This window comes from Rhipicephalus sanguineus, chromosome 5 (assembly GCF_013339695.2).
Source record: "Rhipicephalus sanguineus isolate Rsan-2018 chromosome 5, BIME_Rsan_1.4, whole genome shotgun sequence".
Lineage (NCBI taxonomy): Eukaryota > Metazoa > Arthropoda > Arachnida > Ixodida > Ixodidae > Rhipicephalus > Rhipicephalus sanguineus.
In genome coordinates, this window is record NC_051180.1 from 185,944,570 (window position 1) to 185,965,732 (window position 21,163).

Genomic DNA, 21,163 nt, shown 5'->3' on the forward strand with positions numbered 1-21,163 from the left:
CGTTGCGCAATTCGCATTGTTTGACGCCTGGTTACAGAAATCGCGTTGTGCGACGCTTGGTGCTTATTTTACTCTTCTACCACGCCATATTGCATATGCTAATGTGGTTCGTTCCCGACATGAAGGCTGTATAGCACCTTTTTGCAAAGCAGTTTCAAGCACCGGCATGGCTCAGAGGTTGAATACTGGGCTCCCACGCAGAGGGCCCAGGTTCGAACCTCGTTCCATCCTGGAATTTTTTCTTATTTCGTTTTTTTTCTTATTTCGAGCGATACTGGTTACGGACACCGGCGGCGGCGGCGGCGGCGGCGGACAACTACGGCACCAAAAACGGCCGGTGAAATGATCTCATAACAGCTTTCGCTGTAAAATTAAGGCAACTTCGCACTAGTGGTGACAAGCCCAAAGGAACAGGCCTTCCTTGTTTGTTCGTCTTTATTTTACAGCGAAAGCTGTTATGAGATCATTTCACCGGCCGTTTTTGGCGCCGTAGTTGTCCGCCGCCGCCGCCGCCGCCGGTGTCCGTAACCAGTATCGCTCGAAATAAGAAAATAAAATAAATAAGAAAAAAATTCCAGGATGGAACGGGGTTCGAACGTGGGCCCTCTGCGTGGGAGCCCAGTATTCAACCTCTGAGCCATGCCGGTGCTTGAAACTGCTATGCAAAAAGGTCCTATACAGGCTTCATGTCGGGAAGGAACCACATTAGCATATGCAATATAGCGTGGTAGAAGAGTAAAATAAGCACCAAGCGTCGCGCAACGCGTCGTACAACGCGAATTCTGTAACCAGGCGTCACACAATGCTAATTGCGCAATGAGTAGGTTGTTGAATGCTTCCAACCCATTACAAAGGACTCTGCCATAATTCTTCATCGTCGTCAGGCACAGCATCAACAAAGTGCGCATAATGCCTTACATGCGTTTAGCAGGTATCACGGCTCTTCGTAGAATGACGAAAAATGGCCCAGTGCCTGCTGCCCTACTTCTCAAACATTGCAATGATTTATAGCGTAGTGGGTTCCTCGCAAGTGCACTTGTAGTGGTTGCCAAGGAAGCCCATAAGAGCATGATCCATTTCCTCGGGGTCTCAGTAAAATTACAATGATTTAGAGCGTAGTGGGTTCCTCGCAAGTGCACTTGTATTGGTTTCCAAAGAAGCCCATAAGCGCATGATCCATTTACTTGGGGTCTCAGTAAAGTTCTTCGCCCCACCCCGTCTCTCTCTCACGGCAACGTATGTTATACAGCATGACGGGAGAGGGAAATAGCGACCGGGCGTCACCCAATGCAAGTTACATAACTGGTGGGCCGTTTAAAGCTTCCAACCCATTACAGAGGGCTGAGCCATAATTCTTCATCGTCATCAGTCGTCGCGTCAACAAAGTGCACATAATGCATAAGGCAACAAAGTGCATAACAAAGTGCACACAGACGTGTATAGCTGGTGCCTCGCTGCTCCGCAGAATGACGAATATTGGCTCATTAGGTGCTTCCCAACTTCACAAAAATTGTGACTTATGGCGTAGTGGGTACCTTTCTAGTGTACTTGTATTGTAGCCCCAAGAGAGCTTACAACGGGCTCTAGAAACGCCGCTATTCCAGCTTTCGCTGTGACTGTGCTGCGGTTTCAGCGCAGGCCTGGCGTTTTTTTTCTCTTCCCTTCTTCCCTTTTCTTTTTTGTATCTTGGTTTTGTCTCCGTTTCTTTCTACTTATTTCTTTCTCTCTCTGTGTATTTCTTTCTCGCTCTTGCTATCTTTTTCTCTTTCTTCCCTTTCCATCTCATTCTCTCTTTCTGTCTTGCTCTGAGTTTTTTCTATCTTTTTTTGTGTCTGTTTCCCTCTCTTTCTCTCTCGGTCTTTATTTTTTAGATGCGAAGCATCTCTTGCTTAGGGGTATGTCCCGCGGCCTTGGCGTCCGCACTCACACTACGCATGCGCAACTCTCCTCCCTCTCTACAACAGCTGCGCGTTATTCTCTCCACTTCTCGACCAGCACCTGCTTGCGCTTATCCTGCGTTCTCCCTTCTGCTCTCGCGGCGCATGCGCTACTCTCCTCCTCTAGTCTCCTCTCCTTCAAGTGTGAATATAAAACGCGTAGAGCGCTGCGCGCGTTCAGCCCAGCGCTTGCTTCGGTTGACTCCTCTGAAACGCGGGCTCGACATGCCAAAATTCTCTCCTGCGCAACGCCGCGATGAGCGCCAGCGCATGCGCGTCCCCTCCCCCTCTCTCTCCTCTCCTATGCTGCCCCCCCTCTCGCGCGCCTGTCGACCGCGTTCCCAGCTCGCCCTGTGAGAACTAACGGCCAGGCTAGAGGGAAGACACGACGCGTGTAGTGTTCCTCTTCGCGTTCCGCGACGCGAGGTCGGTAGCATGCCCGAGGTCGGTAGCATGCCCAACGAACGCCAACGAAACGCGATCGTGCAAGTGCTCCGGCTTCGTATTGCCTCATGGTCCCCTTTAGCAGGAGATGGTGTAATTTTTCGAGAGATTTCTTTGCTTTCTTTCTCTCTATTTCTTTCTATCTCTTTGTGCTCGTTTTCTCGCCCATCCAGTTATTGCATCCCACGCCGGACAAATTGGCGCTGTGGGAGAGCGCGTGGCGGGCGCGCAAACGGGGAGCGAAGCAGAAATGAAGAGGACGAAGAGAGCGGGCGCCGGTCAAGTTATTGCGTTGCACGCGCTAGGCGCAGCTTCGCTAGGCCCGCAAGGGTACCAGTATGGACTTGGTTGATCGTACCTGGCGTAAACCGATCCCGGAAATAAAATTTCTTTGTTGAAAGTTAGCGCTTGCGTTCGTCCTGTACTTCTTTGTCCTCGTTTGTTTCCGCGCTATGCTACAAGCCAGTTTGCTGATGATGGTAGTTTTTGTTAGCACCTCGCGGAGAACCTCGAGCATTTACAGAGAGAAAGAAAGAGAGCAAGAAGAAAAAATAAAGTTACGGAACGAGTGCTTTTGCAACCTACGTTTAGCTCGGTGCTAGTGTCTAAGTATATTGCGAGCATAGGCGTTTGCAGGGGGGGGGGGGGCGAATGTTCATCGCAGCGCCCCCCGGCCGTACTAAGTCAATTTACGAGGCAGATTTTGCGCCCCCCCCCCCCCTCTTAGGTGACTAGTGGGCTCAATGTAGGGGCAGATTTTGCGCCCCCCCCCCCTCTTAGGTGACTAGGGAGGGGGGAGGCGGCGGGGGGGGGGGGGGGAGGTGGCCGGCATGCGCCGCCTATGATTGCGAGTCAGAAGGCAGGATGGTTATAAGACACGGTGAAACATTGAATATTATGATCTCGCGCGAAGTGAGAAAAATACATGTTTTATCGACCTCCCTCTTTGCTCACTCAATTATCTTGCCCCGCTGCAAATACCTGAATGAGCTTGAGCATTCTAGCTAGTAGTGTTTCTAAAGCACCGCATTCAGGCGCTTCACGTATTGAATGTGCGATTATTCGGCATGGTGCTTCCGTTTCTTCGCTGCGAGTGCGAGCTGGCCTCCTCCCCTCTCTCGCCTTATCTTTCAGCAGTGTTTGCTTTCTGCTGGTGAACGTGTGCGTTGCTTCTTGGCCTGTGCTGCGGTTCGCGCGCATGACAAACGTCTTTCGGCACGTTGTCGCTGTTCTTACGTTATTCTCCCACTTTCTTATGCGCAGCACAAATCGAGATTATCCCATGCAAAGTCTGCGGCGACAAATCTTCTGGAGTCCACTACGGCGTGATCACGTGTGAAGGCTGCAAGGTAAGTTTCGGAGCCCCGATGTTCACTGAGCCACGATAATCAAGTCATTTAGTCTTAGGCATATGACAGTAATAAATATAGCGAACTCGCGTTGACGATTTTGTTCCGTCTTGATTAGGCTGCCCTAAATACGATAGAAGCTGGCTTTTACAAATCCTACGTTTTCAGATACGCTTGATCTCATTTCTTGGATAAGTTTAAACTATGCATAACATGGTAACTTGAATTTCGTCCCGGAGTTTATACTAACATAGCTCTAATCGCCCTTAGTAAAGTTATAAAAGCAGCCCACTCAGCAGGCCTGTCTTGGCCACAAGCAGGCCAAGACAGGTCACTCATTTGACAACATCGCGGCTGCAATTCTCGAGTCTGCCTTTCGAACACGTCATGGCGGGGAAGTTCGCCAATCGTTTCTCATCTTTAAATGCACTCGTATTGCCGGTGGTTTGAGTGAGAGTGCGGGAGAGCTCAGTGTTTTGCATCTGTAACTGCGATCAATCTTACTGCTTTTGCTGGCGTTAATATTTGTGCAGGTGTTGCGACTTCTCAACAGATTGCATATAAGTGGAATGTAATGCGGTGCCCCAACGATATCTTATATTAAATGCGAAGCATTTTTCATTTTTGATTGTAGCACTTGCTTTTATGATTTATGTTCTCACGTGGTCTGTGTAATCAAAACGAATGCGCTTATATGCTATATAATACCGCTGTCACTCCTGTTATTCTAATATAAGGCTGGTCCCACGGCCGAAACGTTAAATGAATTAACCATTCTATTTTTGACGGATGTCTTGTTTTTCTTCATATTCTTCGCCGGTGTCCAAGAAATAGTTTTCCACACACACACACACACACACACACACACACACACACACACACACACACACACACACACACACACACACACACACACACACACACACACACACACACACACACACACACACACACACACACACACACACACGCACGCACGCACGCACGCACGCACACACACACACACACACACACACACACGCACGCACGCACGCACGCACACACACACACACACACACACACACACACACACACACACACACACACACACACACACACACACACACACACACACACACACACACACACGCATCACTATGAAAACAGCAAGCTTTAATCTTAATCTGAAGTAACACTGCCAACTTTTAGGATGCATCTTGTCATGCACGTAAGTCCTGCGGCGAAGTGGATCTGCGGTAACCGTTTCTCTTTTCTAGTTTAGCCGCATTTCACATAACAATTGCACCGTTTGCATTACCGCTCCTGCTCTCCGTTAAAAATTGTTAGTTCTGCTTCAGCAAATGTAAAAGGTATCAATTTTTTTCTTGCTGAAGTGCAAGACTATAGGAGCTGCAAGCTCATGTTTTTCTGAAATTCTTTCAGAATATTTTAGTGACGCTAAGATGCACTCGCAACGTAGTTTAAAACAATTGGCTACAACTTCAAATCTCGATGTGTCTAGTCGTGAGACTTATCTCGAGTGTTTCCATTCGTGAGACTTCTGAACGTTTACGGGTTGCCTTCACTGCCAGACAGAGCGTCTAATCTGTCGAACTGCTGAAAGGACGCCTGATACGAAGATGCGCAAGTCGCGAAACTTTTTATGTTTCATTGCTTGGCATACCTCTGACCGAGGGGCGAGCTTAGCCTTGAGCATATTTTAATGCGGTTTTTAAAGTAAGCGCGAGTGCTCACACGAGTTGGCAGCAGCTGGCGGCTTCGTCATCGATATCACTCATTTATTGGCAGCTCGATGCCCCTGTGACGCCTCGCCCCTTGCGCGGTTATTGCTGACGTAACAGACAAGAAAAGTTTGCGGGGCGCACGCGACACCACCTCGACCAGCGCACGACGCCTTCCGCTTCCTCGGCTTTCTTGATGCGCTGATGTCGATGGCTGCGGCCGCTTTTTCGGAGGAGGCGCGCTCTAGTAGGAGCGCGTTGTTCTATTGCAGATGCCCTGTGGTATACAGGAACCAATGCAGCCTGGTGTGTCGCAACCAAAGTGCATTGTTTGATTTACTCTTCTTCGACTCGAAGAGCGCGCCCTGAATGCCACCGAAATTTGACCGCTCGTGATCGCTCGTGAGCGCCCCAACGCGACGGGACGCTACATTATCATGACTTTGCGCAGGCGTTTTGAAGCGACGCCAAGAATCGATCATAATTAACGACGCTAGCATTAATTGTACGCTACGTGAGAGCCTTAACGATTTAATTTTACCATGATCAAACATAGACCTACTCATTAAAGCATGAAATAATGTAATTGTTGGGGTATCGCGTCCCAAAGCCACGATATGATTATAAGGGACGCCGTAGTGGAGGGCTCCGGAAATTTCGACCACCTGGGGTTCTTTAACGTGCACCTAAATATAAGTACACGGGCCTCAAGCATTCCGCCTCCATCGAAATGCGGCCGCCGCGGCCAGCAGTCGAGCACCATAACCACTAGACCACCGCGGCGGGTTATTAAAACATGAAAAACACAAAGAAAACATTGCTGCCCCGGGGTTCTATGTATGCGGCAGACAAATGCGGTTCTGCTAGACTTTGCATTTGATGGTGCATGCCATTGCAAGTTAGTTGCGAAAATAAAAGACGTTTTAGCCAGTGGGCCGATCACCTGTTGGTTTAAATAAGTTAACTTGTTAAACTGCAAACAATTTGTATTCGTGGAACATGAAAAACTATTTCTGCGTCGTCTGGAGTACGGCAAACATCACTCCTTGGACCGTTCCTATTCCTGTATTTATTAATGACATTTCAACGAACATCTATTTGAACATTAAGCGTTTTGCCGATGACTGCGTCATTCACCAAGAAATTAGCAGTCATGGAAACCATCTTTCTCTTAGTGCGTCCCTTAATGCGAGATGTGAAAGGTATGAGCTCTGACAGATGTCAATTAACGCAAAAAGATCTGCCGTAATCTGCGCGAGCAGGAAAAATAGACATCCTCACACTTTGCTTACGCAGTCGTTGGCACAACCCTAACTGAACATCATCACCGCCACCATTCTAACTACGCCTTCTGCAGGGCGAATGCGCCTCCCATATTTCGTCAATTAACCCGGTCCTGTGCTTGCTGCAGCCCCGCACACTTGTTACTCTCTCCTGCCTCCCCCTCGCGCGCTTGCCTTCTCTTGGAATCTATCCTGTTACTCTTAGTGGCCCATTCCTTCTTGATTTCGACTTAGCTGTCCTAACTGAACGAAATGAGCAGAAGTATGTCGCGCTTACTGCGCAGCAATTCCTTTTTCCTGAAGGACGCTAGGAAAGTGTTCAGCTACTTGTACATGAGGAATGTCGATACAAAATGGAGGAAGCGAACCAGAAAATTGACAGGTAAGTACGTAGAAAACAATGGAGACGACAAAAGAAACTATTGGTTAAGAAGAAGGTGAAAGAAACGGAGAGGGACATGTGGAAAATAGGGATGATTACGAAATCAGCACTGAATACCTACCGAACAGGAAATTGCCAAGGAATAGATCTACGATAATCCTCGGGGTAGTTCTCTGCTGTTTGAGGCCAGGACGGGAGTATTGCGGACCAAGACGTACCGAGCCAAATACGAAGGGATAGACACGTTATGTGGTGCGTGTGGAGAGGAGGAGGAAACGGCTGAATACTTGATACTGTTCTGTAAAGGGCACATAATTTATGGCGCAGAATTTTTCTAAGCATTAAGGTTTGGGGACAGTGAAGGCAAAATAGACTTTAAGTAGGTAGAAATAACCAGGAGGAGGTTATCTGTTTGGTGGCTACAATCAAGGCATGATTGAAAATGAAATCCTTCCTTCACTACATAGTGCTACTACTTAACTACACTATGTATTACGGCTAGGTGGCGTGAGCCGCCGCCTGATCTACAGGGTACAGCCTGATCCATCCATCCATCCATCTATTCATCCATCCGGACATAGGCGTGTGAAGGGTTCCTTTCCGGGGGCCGAAGATTCTTTGCTGCACCGCCCTCCCTACTAAGTCATTGTATGAGGCAAACATTGCCCCCCCCCCCCTACACACTTAAGTGAGTCCGCACCCGCCCCCTCCGCCCGTGCGCACGCCTATGCATCTCGATGCAATGTTACGGTCCCTAGTAATGTCTAACAACCTTTGCGGGGAACTGCTGAGCCGGACCGGTCTCTGCTGTCAGCACTTATATTCAAGCACCCATCTGTTAGTAAAAAGACGCTAAAGTCACTGGAACGGGACCGTCCGACCGCGATGGTCGGACCGCGACCGTCCGACCATCCGCCAGCGCGAGCAAAGCTGCGGCATGTTTCACGAATTGCGTGCGCTTTTGCAGCCCTGAACGAATGAGCATACTGCTTAGCAAAGAAATAGCGGCAGTTTTCACTTGCCTACGCACACACGCAGGTGTACTAACGCGATGAAACAAATGCCAACTGCGCGGCACTTACGCTCTCTGCTGTCAGCATTTATATTCAAGCACCCACCTGTTTGCAAAAACACACTAGAGATGCACATGATGCAATCAAGAATGATTCTCTGGTGTATACGTGAGAGCACGATGAAAAGAAATGCGAACAGCGGAGCACGCGGGTGCCATGACGTGCACATTTCTTTTGATCGCCTCGCTACATATGCTAGAATACATGACGAGCAGGCGTACAGAATAACTACATGCAGCCATACAACAAATGCACTGTGACCCATCTGAGATTTATTTTACGCCAATTTTTTGCCACAGCTGCACGTATACCTATGCCTTTGGAGCCGCATTTCAGCTTTTTTTCGGAATTTTCTTAAGCAGCTCCTCATTCATTTTCCTTAAGGCAAACCTCTGGAAACACTTACTACATAAGGCCAGCTTTCTCGTGAAGCTAATAAAGGAGGACTGAAGCCGACATCCTAAACAACAAGCACACTCTTGAAAAAATACGTAAATAGGGGGTGTGTGCTCGGGCCGAAGTTGCAACAAGTGGATCCAAACAAAGGAGGAGGTGGGGGCAGACGTTTCGCTGAATTATGATTGTCAGAGGAGGCACGACTTAACAATGGTAGGTTAGAAATTCCTAGAAGAAGGGCTTAACTCTCATTGGTTTTCGTTGTGTATGTACCTTATCGGATGGATTCAAGAGCACCCTTTAAAACATTTATACCTGCTGGCTGGAGTGTATTGAACTTGTGAATAAGGTATGACTCTGTATATTTGCCGTCTCTTGGGGACTGGAAGTTTGACCGAAGTATGCTAAGTTTGAGATCGTCTTGACCTGCTACATTAAAATGCTGTGCCACTGCTTTCGGTAAGCTCTTCGCCGTGTCCGCACGATGCCCGTTCAATCTAACATTAACGGGCTGTCCCGTTTGGACAATGTACCGTTTGGGCACAATATGAACATTTGATCACATGGATAACATCTGAACTAATGCAGGTGAAACTAGATTTTATATGATGGACGTAATCACTTCGGGTGCTTTTAACTATAACGTCGTCTTGAAGGTGTTTGCAAGTCTTACCTCTTGGATGAGAACAACGTGTTATGTGGACAGTAGAATGAGGGTTTACTTTTGCATGCACTAACATGTCCTTAAAATTTCTATTACGGCGATACACGACCTTTGGTACTTCGGGAAACTTTCCAAAATTTGCTCTCTCGCTTCTAAAAGGAGCCGTATGCAGTGTACCAGGCAGCATGCCAGTCAGCTTAGGGTATGTGTGATCAACATTGTGTACTGTGTCCCTGTGAGTTGCGTTAAAGTGTATAAAGGGCAAACTGGTGGATGTTTTAATGAAAGGGTGAGACAACATAGCTTGTCAATTAAGAACAACGCTGGTGGCCACCTCGCAGAGCATTGTAAGAGGTACGGACGCATTCCAGAATTTGTGCGCACTGCCTTCCTCAAGCCTTCACATGACAGAACGGAAAGAGAAATTGTAGAAGCTTTTCATATCCTCAGGTTCGGTGATAAATGTATCTGCGTGCCTTCTATCACACTCTGTGGCAAGGAAGTCGCCTTCTTAGAAGGTTATCCATAGGCTTACATTCCTTGGCATGGAAATTTTGCGCTTCTAGCATTGTTTCTCATGGTGGTACGGTTTTTGTTTATACCGCGTTTTTTCCTGTTTACTCACGCAGCTCCTTTTTTTTTTTGAAGCATTGTTAGTGGGTTGTTGTTTTTTCGTTTTTTTTTTCCTGTTTACTGACACAGCGCATTGGTGGTCAAGCTTTGTTTCTGTTTTCTTTTCTGTGCAGTCTTTCGGGAATGTTTTTTTTTATTATGCGGCTTCTTCATTAACGCTTTCAGACGCCACCTATGAAGAACTGTCTGTAAATGTGTCAAAACGATACAGCGTTATTTCGAGGCACTCAATAGTCTATTGCAACAAAAATAATGCCATAATATGTTGACTTTATGTGTGTTATAGTAACTAATGTTAATTAAGTTGTAATTAGATATCTCTTTATCCTGAAGTCATTGCATGTTCTGTTTTGGCGTAAACAGTGAAATCTCAGGCTAGAAATATAGGTCAGGTTCATTTTTGGTTATGTCCATTTTGAGCAAAGAAAGATTATACTTTTCACATGGCTCGCAGGAAGCGGCACGTCGAACATGGTAGTGTCTCTTTAGCTAAGTGATCATATACAACAGTACACTGCAAAATGAAGTTAAATGAAGACAAATGCGCTATGCGGGAGGTTCAATTCATCCGAAGCTCGATATATCTCCCTCTTTCTTAGCAAAACAAGTAATGTACACAATTGTGTACATAGCGTGTCAAAGGGTTAAGTATGTCAGTGGTGTTCTGTTCAGTCCCCTTACAGATGTACTAGGCCAATTTTCTTGACTGGTGGGTTGGTTTGTTTTATACGTCAGTAGGCTGTTTTCTTTAATGGCTTGTTTGGCCTCGGCGGTGCTTGCTTCCTTTTGGGTTGTCAATGTTTCGGCTACAGTGAACTTGCTCATGTGTCACTCTAAGCATGTTTAATGCAAGAGTCAGGTGGTGCGATAATCATCGGTGATTTCTATCGCCTTTGGCTGCTAGGTAGCTGAGTCTGCATTGGTGCGTGACCGTGATGTGGTGTTTATAGTGAGGTCTTGACACTTTGTTATCGGTTGGCTGTATCACAAACGTGATCGCCCTTGCTGGTGGCTGTTATAAATATTCATGTTGCTTCAATAAACCTCAGCTGAATGTTGAGCACCTGTCCTGTGTGTATCTTGTTTAAGTCCCCATTTCTTAGCGCTTGTTTGTTTCGCATAAAGTATGAATCAACTTGCCCAGACACGTCTTGCAATGTTGGAGGCTTGAAGAGATCTTTGAACAGAGTTCAGCAGAAGGTGAAAGCTCGAAGACATTTTGACAAAACCACCTGTCAAAATGTTGGCTTCAGCGACACCCCTGTTCAAGGATGTTTCATCAGTTATTAAACAGTTGCATACAGTCTCAGACGAAAACGGTGGTTTCCAGTTGACAGAAAGTTATTCCAGCTGGTATGTGAATGAAAAAATTACACCATCTCCCGCTAAAGGGGACCATGAGGCGACGCGAAGACGGAGCACTTGCACGATCGCGTTCCGTTGGCGTTTGTTGGGCATGCTACCGACCTCGCGTCGTGGAACGCGAAGAGGGACGCTATGCGCGTCGTATCTTCCATCTAGCCTGGCCGTTAATTCTCACAGGGCGAGCGGGGAACGCGGTCGACAGGCGGGCGAGAGGGGGGCAGCGTAGGAGAGGAGAGAGAAGGGGAGGGGACGCGCATGCGCTCGAGCTCATCGCGGCGTTCCGCAGGAAATTGTCGGCATGTCTAGCCCGCGTTTCAGAGGAAGAGTGGAAAGGGGGATGGGAGAGGGGTATGGGAGAGGGAAAGTGGAGAGGGTGAGTGGAGAGGAGGTGTGTGGAGAGGGTATGCGCATGCGCAGTAAGGGTGGTCACGCCGCACACCACCACCACCACCACCACCACCGGATTGAGCTCCGCCTTAAGATACTTCGCATCTAAAACAACAGAACTCTCTTTTTCCTGACAGGGTTGATGCGAACTTTTCTTTTAAATGCAACGAGAAAACTTGTGCCTGGCACCCAACACGATTGCCGCTCTTAAGAAATAATGAATAAAAGAAACCAAGTTTTCATGCCAGTGCTTGGGTTTGAAGCTGGGCCCACACGCTCTGAAGATGAGTATCTTAAAGCACTACACTGTGCACTGGTGCTTGCAAATCATGAAGATATGATACCTACATGAATGCTTTGTGCCCGTGGTTAAAGAGAAGTGTAGCAGGATAATGCCCTCTGTGAAGGCTTTGTTGAATTTTTAGAAGCGGAACAAAAGCCCTCTGCAAGACAAGTTGGAAAGCTGACGGGGAGGACTGTACACATCAGGAAAATTGAAACTTTGCGAAATTTCGATGCCAAACATGCGTTTCAGTGGTCGTGGAATCCGCGTGCCATGGAACAGTGTCCCATTGCACGCGCAAGAGTGCTAGAGAGAAGATGCCAATGCTGCCCAAAAAGGTCGCTCTAGGGACGCCTGTTACCCACAATAAAACGCAATGCTTACGCATCACTTAGACAACTCCTAAAGGAGATTCTGCATGAACATTTTCTCAAATATTTTGGTTTGGCATTGCACGTTTCCGCAGGGTTTAATTCGTGATAACTACGATAATCATGACAACAAGTTTGGGTGCTCGTGCTGAAGCCTGCCATACTGTGTTTTTTCTTACCAGGGTTTCTTCAGGAGAAGCCAGTCAAGCGTCGTGAATTACCAGTGCCCCCGGCAAAAGAACTGCGTCGTTGATCGCGTCAACAGGAACCGATGCCAGTACTGCAGACTACAAAAGTGTCTCGCGCTAGGAATGTCTCGAGATGGTAGGTGGCCTCTTTGTCATTGCGGTTCTCTTCCGCTGCAAATTCTCTGGCCTGCAACCGGTGCTCGCTTGACAAGTTGCATCAAGCATTGTTGTATGTTTAATATCTATTCTAGTGGTCTAACGTTATTAATATCATAAAACTGGAACAGAGTTCAGGAGATCAAAGCTCGAAGAGGTGAAAAATACTTGAACAGAGGTTGTTGCTGGAGCCAGCACGTCCAAACTTAGACAGCATATGTGCAGCTTTTTAAAGCATTCACAAAAAAAGGCGCTGCACGTGACCATTTCTCTCTTTGACATTTCTTTCTTCCAGCTGATGATTTGCTTTTTCATGATTGGCTGCTTGCTATGATGGTATGATTGTGTGCTGTGAATCTACTTGTTTCTCATTACGTACGGTTGTCTACGGCGTTACATGCATGACGCCTTCAGGTATGGTACGTGAGGGTGTATTGGTCAGCTGTCACCCCATACAACGATCCTGTGCTACTTGACTCCACCTGGCAAAAAAAGGCGTGTTCCACACTTGCCGTCATATCTACCAGCGGCGCTGGCCAACACTCCCAGGCTTACATGCATAGAAATACCCGATAATGTGGATGGTAGCCACCGTGGCTCAACTGGTAGAGCATCGCACATGTTATTCGAAGGTTGTAGGTTCAGTCCCTATCGGCAGCAAGTTGTCTTTTCATTGACTTTAATTTCTTTACACTTATATCATAATTACTACACTAGAGTTTAATTAAAAGACTACAAGTAATGTCCCCTATAACTTCCCTGGCTTCATTGTCTGTTGGCTTCATTAAGTTGTGTCTAACAAAGAAGACGACGACCGCTTGATCCATCCTCTTTCTTTCGTTCATACAATGCAATAAGGCTGGATCGGTTACAACATAAACTTCATATCTCACTCTGAAAAATGAGAAAAATTATGCTGAAAGTAAGCTGATGGTTCTACGATTCTTTACGTCTTTTACGTCTCCCTTCTTGTGTAATTATATACTGTTGGCGATTTACTACCTGACTGGCACATTCAAGGTTTTAAGACATTGCGTGTAGAGTGTCGCGATTTTTAAAAAAACGAAAAGCCCCTCCATCATGATTGGTTATTATACCATCTTCTGCATTGCTTTCTTTGAGGGAAGTTTATTTATTTATTTTTATTTATTTCAAGGTACTTACAGGCCCAATGGCGAGCATCGAGTAAGGGAGGCGACATAGGAAACCGGCACATGAAAGCCAGAAATGTTTAGTACATTAATGTGCTTGTGCAACAGTGTTTCAACAGTGTTGCAAAGGCCCTTATAACCTCATCAATAGTTATTGAGTGTGCAGCTCGACCTTGATTTCAGTCAAAGTTGACCTCTTCTTCCACATTCACTTGATCGTTTAAAATGATCACAGCATGCAGTGCCCTGCTTATCCTTCGCGGCGTATATTTTAGTCCTTTCTGTGCAGAGTTTTCTAGTTGCCTTGATGCTGCCGCTTTCTTATTGCTGCTTCTATCTCTTTCATGTGATAATCCCGTGCATCATATACTTCCCCCTGTTGGGCAGCTCTGACAGTTCAACGAATTCGGCATATTGTAGTGAGGGGCTCACTTTCACCTCTTTTCATTTCTTTATCAAGTATAATATGCTTTGGAAGAGCTTGCCTACTTGTTGCCTTGGTGCTTTATCGGCAACTTTTATTGCTGTTTCAGAAATCAATCTAGTTATGGTTTTATTCGTTCTAGCTATGTCGTTTTCCTCTGTTCTTATTCTGACTGCATCTACGTTGACCTGATATTTAGTGGCTAATTTTGCATTTGCTTTCACAGGTTGAGAGCGATCCTCGCTTTCTCTAACGTAGAATCAGTGTTGCATCATGTGCGAGGTAGTGGCCAATTACTGAAGCGAGAAACTCGATTAGTATGGTTAAGGGCTGGAGGGGAAAATGACAGATGCAACTCCGAGCGACGGGAAAGCAACAGAGTAGATTGTAGAGTGATCAAGACGTCTTGAGGGGCTGGTTGGTTCATACTATGCAGGAAAATTTGCACTAAACTAGAAAAGGACAGCATAAAGAAGGAACACTTCAACAGATCGAGCGCTCGATCTGTTGAAGTGTTCCTTCTTTGTGTTGTCCTTTTCTAGTTTAGCGCAAATTTTCCTCCATAGATTGTAGAGCAGGCGGGTGTAGCCAATATTGTAGTAGACATTAAGAGAGGGAAGTTAAGAAACTTGGGCATGATGAGTAGGATAGAACACTGGTGGTTAGTGAGAGCAACTGAATGGATACCAAGGCATGGGAAGCGTAGCCAAGGACTGCTGAGGGTTAAATTGGGTGATGAATGGAAGTGATGAGAAACCGTTGAATAGGGAATGTCGCTGGAGCCAACATTTCGACAAGTGGTCTTGTGAAGGCATAGGACAAGTCCTCCTGTGGAAATGTTGGCTCAACGATTTCTCACCACTCGAAGCCTCCATTTGTGCTTGTCTTATGATGGAATGAAGCAATTTTCAGCCCTAAGTGGAAATACTAGCTTGCACAAGACATCAATTGGGTATTATTGGGTAAGGGCTTAGTCCTGTAGTGAACATAAGATGGGCTGAAGTATTTGTGTGTGTGTGTGTGTGTGTGTGTGTGTGTGTGTGCGTGCGTGTGTGTGCGTGTGCGCGCGGAGGGGGGGGGGCTGTCTCACTGTAAAGAACAGTGTCTATAATTTTTATTCAGTCTGAATGTGAGACTTTGCAGGGCTTTCTTTGACTGAAATTCACAGGATACTTATTTACAATGCTCCTCAGACTTCTTACCACAAATATGTGGTAACATGTGAAATCATCTGAGGCCGACTTGCTATGATGTAAGATAAGTAAATATTTGCTCCTGCGAACGCAAGAAGGTCATGTGTTAAAAGAGTACAAGTTCAAGTACCTTGAAAGCAGTAAATATTTTGAGATGTTACATGAATAATTTCTCACTCTTAATTGTATCGCGTGATGTCATATTAACAACGGCATTATAGACCACCAAGCGCTTGCATACATCCATTTTCATTCGTATGAATCTAGTGTAGCACCGTTCATTTAGTTGCTACAGGTACAAAGTGACAATTTGAAATTTCACACACCAAGATGGCAGCCCTTAAACATAACTAGAACTAGTCTAGAACGTGAGCACTGCCCAACGATCACTGCCAGCTCTTACGCAGAATGCCCAAAAAGGGTGTCAGCTGCATTCATTGAGAATGTGAACCAGGATGGGCGCGTGATGTGGTTTGTCTGTGCAGCGGTCAAGTTCGGCCGCATGTCCAAGAAGCAGCGGGAGAAAGTGGAAGATGAGGTCCGCTTTCACCGGGCGCAGCTGGTGCGCCCACAGGGCAGTGCGGTGGCCTCAACGGCCGCTGCCACGTCGACGCAGCCTGCACAGCCGGCCACCGAGACGTCGCCCGACAGCTCGGTCTTCGACCAGCAGCAGACACCATCGTCCTCGAACCAGGTCGTGCCCTTCCTCAATGGAGGGTGAGTCCTGTGGTGTCCCTTTGAGGGATCGTCTCTGAATCGCGACCCTCTTATCATGCGTAGCTCACCTACTGTGCACAACTGTAACATTACACATACTTCGAGACATTTTTTTCCCGATACTTCCCAGAAAGAAAAAGGCATGTACAAGTCAGGCCTGTAGCAAGGGGGTGGGGGTTACCTTAGGGGCCCGGGCTTCCCCTGAAATTCCTGTGAAGGGGGGTGTTTTGCCGAAAATAAATAATGAAAATAGGTGCTTTTCTAAATTAGTCAAGGCCTTCAGTAAGTGGCCACGGGCCTGATACAAGTACAAATCGGGAATTATCACACCCCAAAGCGCTTGCCTCAAGAACTGGAGATGATGCCTGTTTATTCATCACGACAATGTACAGAACAAGCAGGCAGAGGAGAATCGAATCAGCTCACTACTTAAGCCAGCTCATGAATAATGACTTTTAACAAATCTCGTGTTATACCGTAGTTGCGCTGTAGCGAAATTCACGTCAGAATTGCAACGGCGTTGACGTGACAGGTGCCATATCGGATTGTAGGCTTCGGATTCAACAGGCAATGGCCGAAGTTGTGGTCGGTTGCAATGTGGCAAAAACAGCAACGATCTCAAGCCAATAGCACCACAGTATGCTTACTTCTACACTCCACTAGCCTTGAACGCAGATTAGATTTGCTGAAATGCATGTTCATATATAATGTGCTACAATAGTCCTTTCAAAAATCGCTGTTAGCGCACGACATCATCTGATCAAACATTACGATGAAATTTAGACGCGTGGCAGCTCCGCCAAAAAAAAGGTCATTCAGTAACTTAATGCCGTAACTACTCAATGTCATTCTTATGCCCATGAGGCACAGGTATAACCAGACTAGTGCTCCGCCGCAATGGCAGAAGCACGGAACACAATGCTTGTGTAACAGCAGAGTTCGAGTTCGTTTGCATAGATCTTGAAATAGGGCTAATATTTTCATTTTGAATTTCTAAATTTCTGTGTAGCTTCCATATTTATTTGAATATGAGTCGGCCTTTTTTTTTGGAACTGCCACCCATAATTAGCTATCTACCTATATTTGTGACTAAAGAAACTGGACCCATTTTCGTAATCAAAGCTAGCAAAAGTACCGATCTAATAGTCCCGGAATGTCGCGCCCACCGTTCTTCAAGCCGTGCCAGCTACACTAGTACCTTGTGTACGTATATTTATATTAAATTGACACACCATAAAAAGACAAAGAAGAGCATTAGGAACGCTAATAAAAAAATTGGCCGCGTATCTGCGTGCTCCGCTGCAAATGCCGTGTAAAGACGATAGAGGAGGCGCTGCGTCTACGCTGCGTGAGATATGGACGCCATCTGGCAATACGTCGGGAAACATGAGCTTGTGCAGAGGGTTTGCTTCCTTCGTGGCAGAGGGCGTTCGTCGGCGCGCATAGCATGGCATTTTCAGCGCAGCCGCAGCCGCAGCTTAAGAAACTAGGGTCTTTAGAATTATGTATCTATATATTTTCTATTAAAGGAACACACCACCTAATACTTACCTAGTGATGTTGCGCCTCAGATATGCGTAATATTTACTTTTTGATCGACAACGTTCACAAGTATGGACAGCCGTACCAGTTTAAGATGGGTGGGCGGTAAGCAAGTGGTTCAACTTTGGCCGGGTGGCTGAATCGGGTGACATACAGATAGACAGACCAAAATTTCTGCATTTAAGTTCCCCAAGAAAGACTATCGTCTTTAAAACTTTAGGAGAGCACTGTGAATGGTGCTGACTACAGTTTCAACGCCGCCGCCGTAGGTGCACACGCAGGCACACTCAGCCAAGTTATTTTGTCGACTGATAAAACAGTGGTAATGATAATGACACCATCCAGAGAACCGTGATCACTGTATGTTATACCGCTGTCACAAACGGTTAAGAACACACAGATCTCCAAGGCCACACTTTTTTTCACGGAAAACTGACACCCACCAGGTTTTCTGTGTGCATACTGTAAATAAGCCGTGCTTGTTGTAATGAAGATGTGTCGCATTCAAATTTTTCCGTTTTTCATAAGATATGGGTTCAGTTATATTCGAATAATCTTTGTTTTTTATTGCTTGGAGCCGATGCTGTTTAAGCTGGCATTGATCGGATTACCAGCCAAACTACAAGAAATTGAGGGTCTTAACCACGTTTTATATGCCGCTGATATTACCTTGTGGTATAGGAAGGTAGTGATGGGCAAATGGACACACTCCAAAGTACATTTCAAACAGTCGAACAATATCTACAGGGAACTAGACTGGTTTGCTTGGTGGAGAAATCTGAATTATTAGTATACAGGCTGACACACAGGGGCGGTAAACCAAACAGCTACAGAGGGGAAGACAATCTCGAAACAGACATACAAGTGAAGACCGCCTCTGGTGAACCCATACCTAAGGTGGATAAACTCAGAATTTTAGGACCACTTAATCAAGCAAAAGGAAACAATGGAGAAACCATTAGGAAGCTGGAAGGTACATTATCTCAATTATGAGGTTGTACAAAAGAATCGCCCACAGACACAGCGGGAAGCATGATCCGACTGGTACAGGCATTCGTTATTGTTTCGATTGTGTATTTAGCACCCTACCTTAGATGGTACACTGCAGAAAAGATAAAATTAGACTGCCTAATTAGCAATATTTATAAACACGCCGTAGGACTACTATTCAGCAATAGTACCGAAAACTGCTTAGAATTAGGCCTGCACACTGGAAGAGCTCATAGAGGCGCAGCGGATAGTGCAGTACGAACGCCTTTCTAACGCCAAGACAGGAAGACACGTACTAGAACGACTAGGTATTGGGTACCATGCTCAACATGGAGCCAAAGTGGACATCCAGAATGATGTCAGGGATACAATAGCTTGTCCCCCCTTACCAAAGAACATGCACTCTGTATATCACAAAGGTAGAAGCGAAAGCAGAGCATTAGATGTGCAAAAGACATTTGGAAATAGTAAAGACGCAGTCTTTGTAGACGCGGCTAGATACAAGCACAGGAACAGCGGGCAACAAAAGTCAAGAAAGAAATGTTTACTTAGTATGGACCTCACACCTCCACCTTGCCAGGAGAAATCAATAATAATAAGACAGCTCGTGACGTGGCTCGAGGGTTTACAGACCGAGCCACGGGCGATAGTACATCCGGCACCTCAGTGTTTCCCGAGAACAAGGATGGAGAGAAATGGGAATGGGAGGATCGCATGACGAGATTTAATGATATCACAAAACACTACAAATTCCAAAGGTGCATTTTCCCACCACCTCACCAAAAGCTAAGTGAAAAGCAGTCTGTTCACTGGCGGCGATTACAGACAAGAACTTATCGAAACCCGGTGATCTCACATCTCATTTACCCAGACTTATGCAAGACACATAAGTGCAAGAACTGTGGTTCTAGAGCCACTCTGGAGCACATACTATGGAAATGTCCAGGGATATCGAATAATACTGGGGACGCAGCCTCTAGCGATCGCCTCGTGCATGCTGGGAGACTGTTGCACAGCTGTGCCCTTCACAATCAACTTTGGGCTGCACAAGCAGGCCGAGGAAGCCGCCAGGACTCAAGAACAGCTGGCCGTCACCTAGGCGGGACCGCTTGCCCGTCCCACAAACTCGCGGGACCTTGCATTAAAGTGATTTGTATGTGTGTATGTTGGAGTACGACGTTTAGGTGTCGACCTATATTGTGCACAACCTATCTTCGAGTAAATACGCTAGGTCATAGAGAATCTGTGATTGACGCAGTGTGTGATCGCCATTGGAACAGAAAGTCATGTAATTTATGTCAGTGTTATGTGATTTACGTCATGTAACTTATGGGTATGGGATCGTGGTTCGGCTGCTGTGCTTGGCTGAACGCTTCTGACCGCTGCCCATTCGTCTGTGTCCCCTGCTAATAAACCGCTTAGCAAGTGTTTTTTAGCAAATATGTTAGACTAAACTTTACCTTTTAGCTGCAACACTTTATCTCTCACTTGGTACCGCCTTCGTTGAGCAACGTCCATTTCTCTCGCCAAAAAAAAAAAGATGTCCACTCGGAACGTCACGTGTCACTTGTCGCTAGCATTGCGCGCCTCACGAAGGCCGTCTTACTTGTGCATGTCGCCAAATTAAGCAATAATAATAATAATAATATCCGTGGTTTTATGTGACAAAACCACGATATTATTATGAGGCACGCCGTAGTGAAGGGCTCTGGAAATTTCGACCATCTAGTGTCATTGAACGTGCACCGGCATCGTACAGTACGCCTCTAACGTTTCACCTCTATAAAAAATGTGACTGCTGCAGCCGCAATCAACAAATTCAGGAATGCATTTCTTACAGACAGAGGAGTCAACGCCTTCTTGCACAGTTGCTTTAAGCAGTGGAATACGAGGTTGTCAACCTTGGGTATCTGCAGTTGCAATTACCTGTTCATGTTTATTGAGGTGTTTGAAACGTTTGCTGTCTCTTTTTGAGAGAGCTTTCCCAGATTAATGCAGCACTCGCTGACGGAGCAATGAAAGTCAACCTAATTTTTTACTTGTTGTTTTGTGAGTATAGAGACTAAAAAGGACAAAAACTAATGGGCCCAAACAATGACACAAGGCAGTTAATTGCGGATAAGCTGATTTATTTATCCTAGTCTCAAGAAACAGTTGTGCATTGCAGAGGAGAGGGTTCATTATGTTTCAGCAGGGCAAGAACGAGGAAAAAGCTAAGACACACACGGGATACAGCGCTGTGTGTGTGCCTTAGCTTCTTCATCGTTCTTGCCACGCTGTAACACAATGATCCATTAAAATGGCTGATTGGGCGAGTTGGTGATTCATGATAGTTAAAAACTTACACCATCTCCCGTTAAAGGGGACCATGAGGCGATGCGAAGCCGGAGCACTTGCACGATTGCGTTGCGTTGGCGTTCGCTGGGCATGCTACCGACCGCGCGTCGTGGAACGCGAAGAGGAACGCTACGCGCGTCTTGTCTTCCCTCTAGCCTGGCCGTTAATACTCACAGG

General features: G+C 46.3%; 1 protein-coding gene across 6 annotated transcripts in view; it reads left to right on the forward strand.

The window, feature by feature from the left end:
• LOC119394514 (probable nuclear hormone receptor HR3) overlaps positions 1-21,163 on the forward strand; it is a 185,974-nt gene that overhangs the window by 93,986 nt on the left and 70,825 nt on the right. For all 6 annotated transcript variants that reach the window (XM_037661834.2, XM_037661835.2, XM_037661836.2 and 3 more), the window contains 3 exons: positions 3,645-3,730; positions 12,471-12,612; positions 15,886-16,117. In XM_037661834.2, coding sequence (XP_037517762.1) covers positions 3,645-3,730; positions 12,471-12,612; positions 15,886-16,117 — 460 coding nt within the window. The remainder of the gene's footprint in view (positions 1-3,644; positions 3,731-12,470; positions 12,613-15,885; positions 16,118-21,163) is intronic.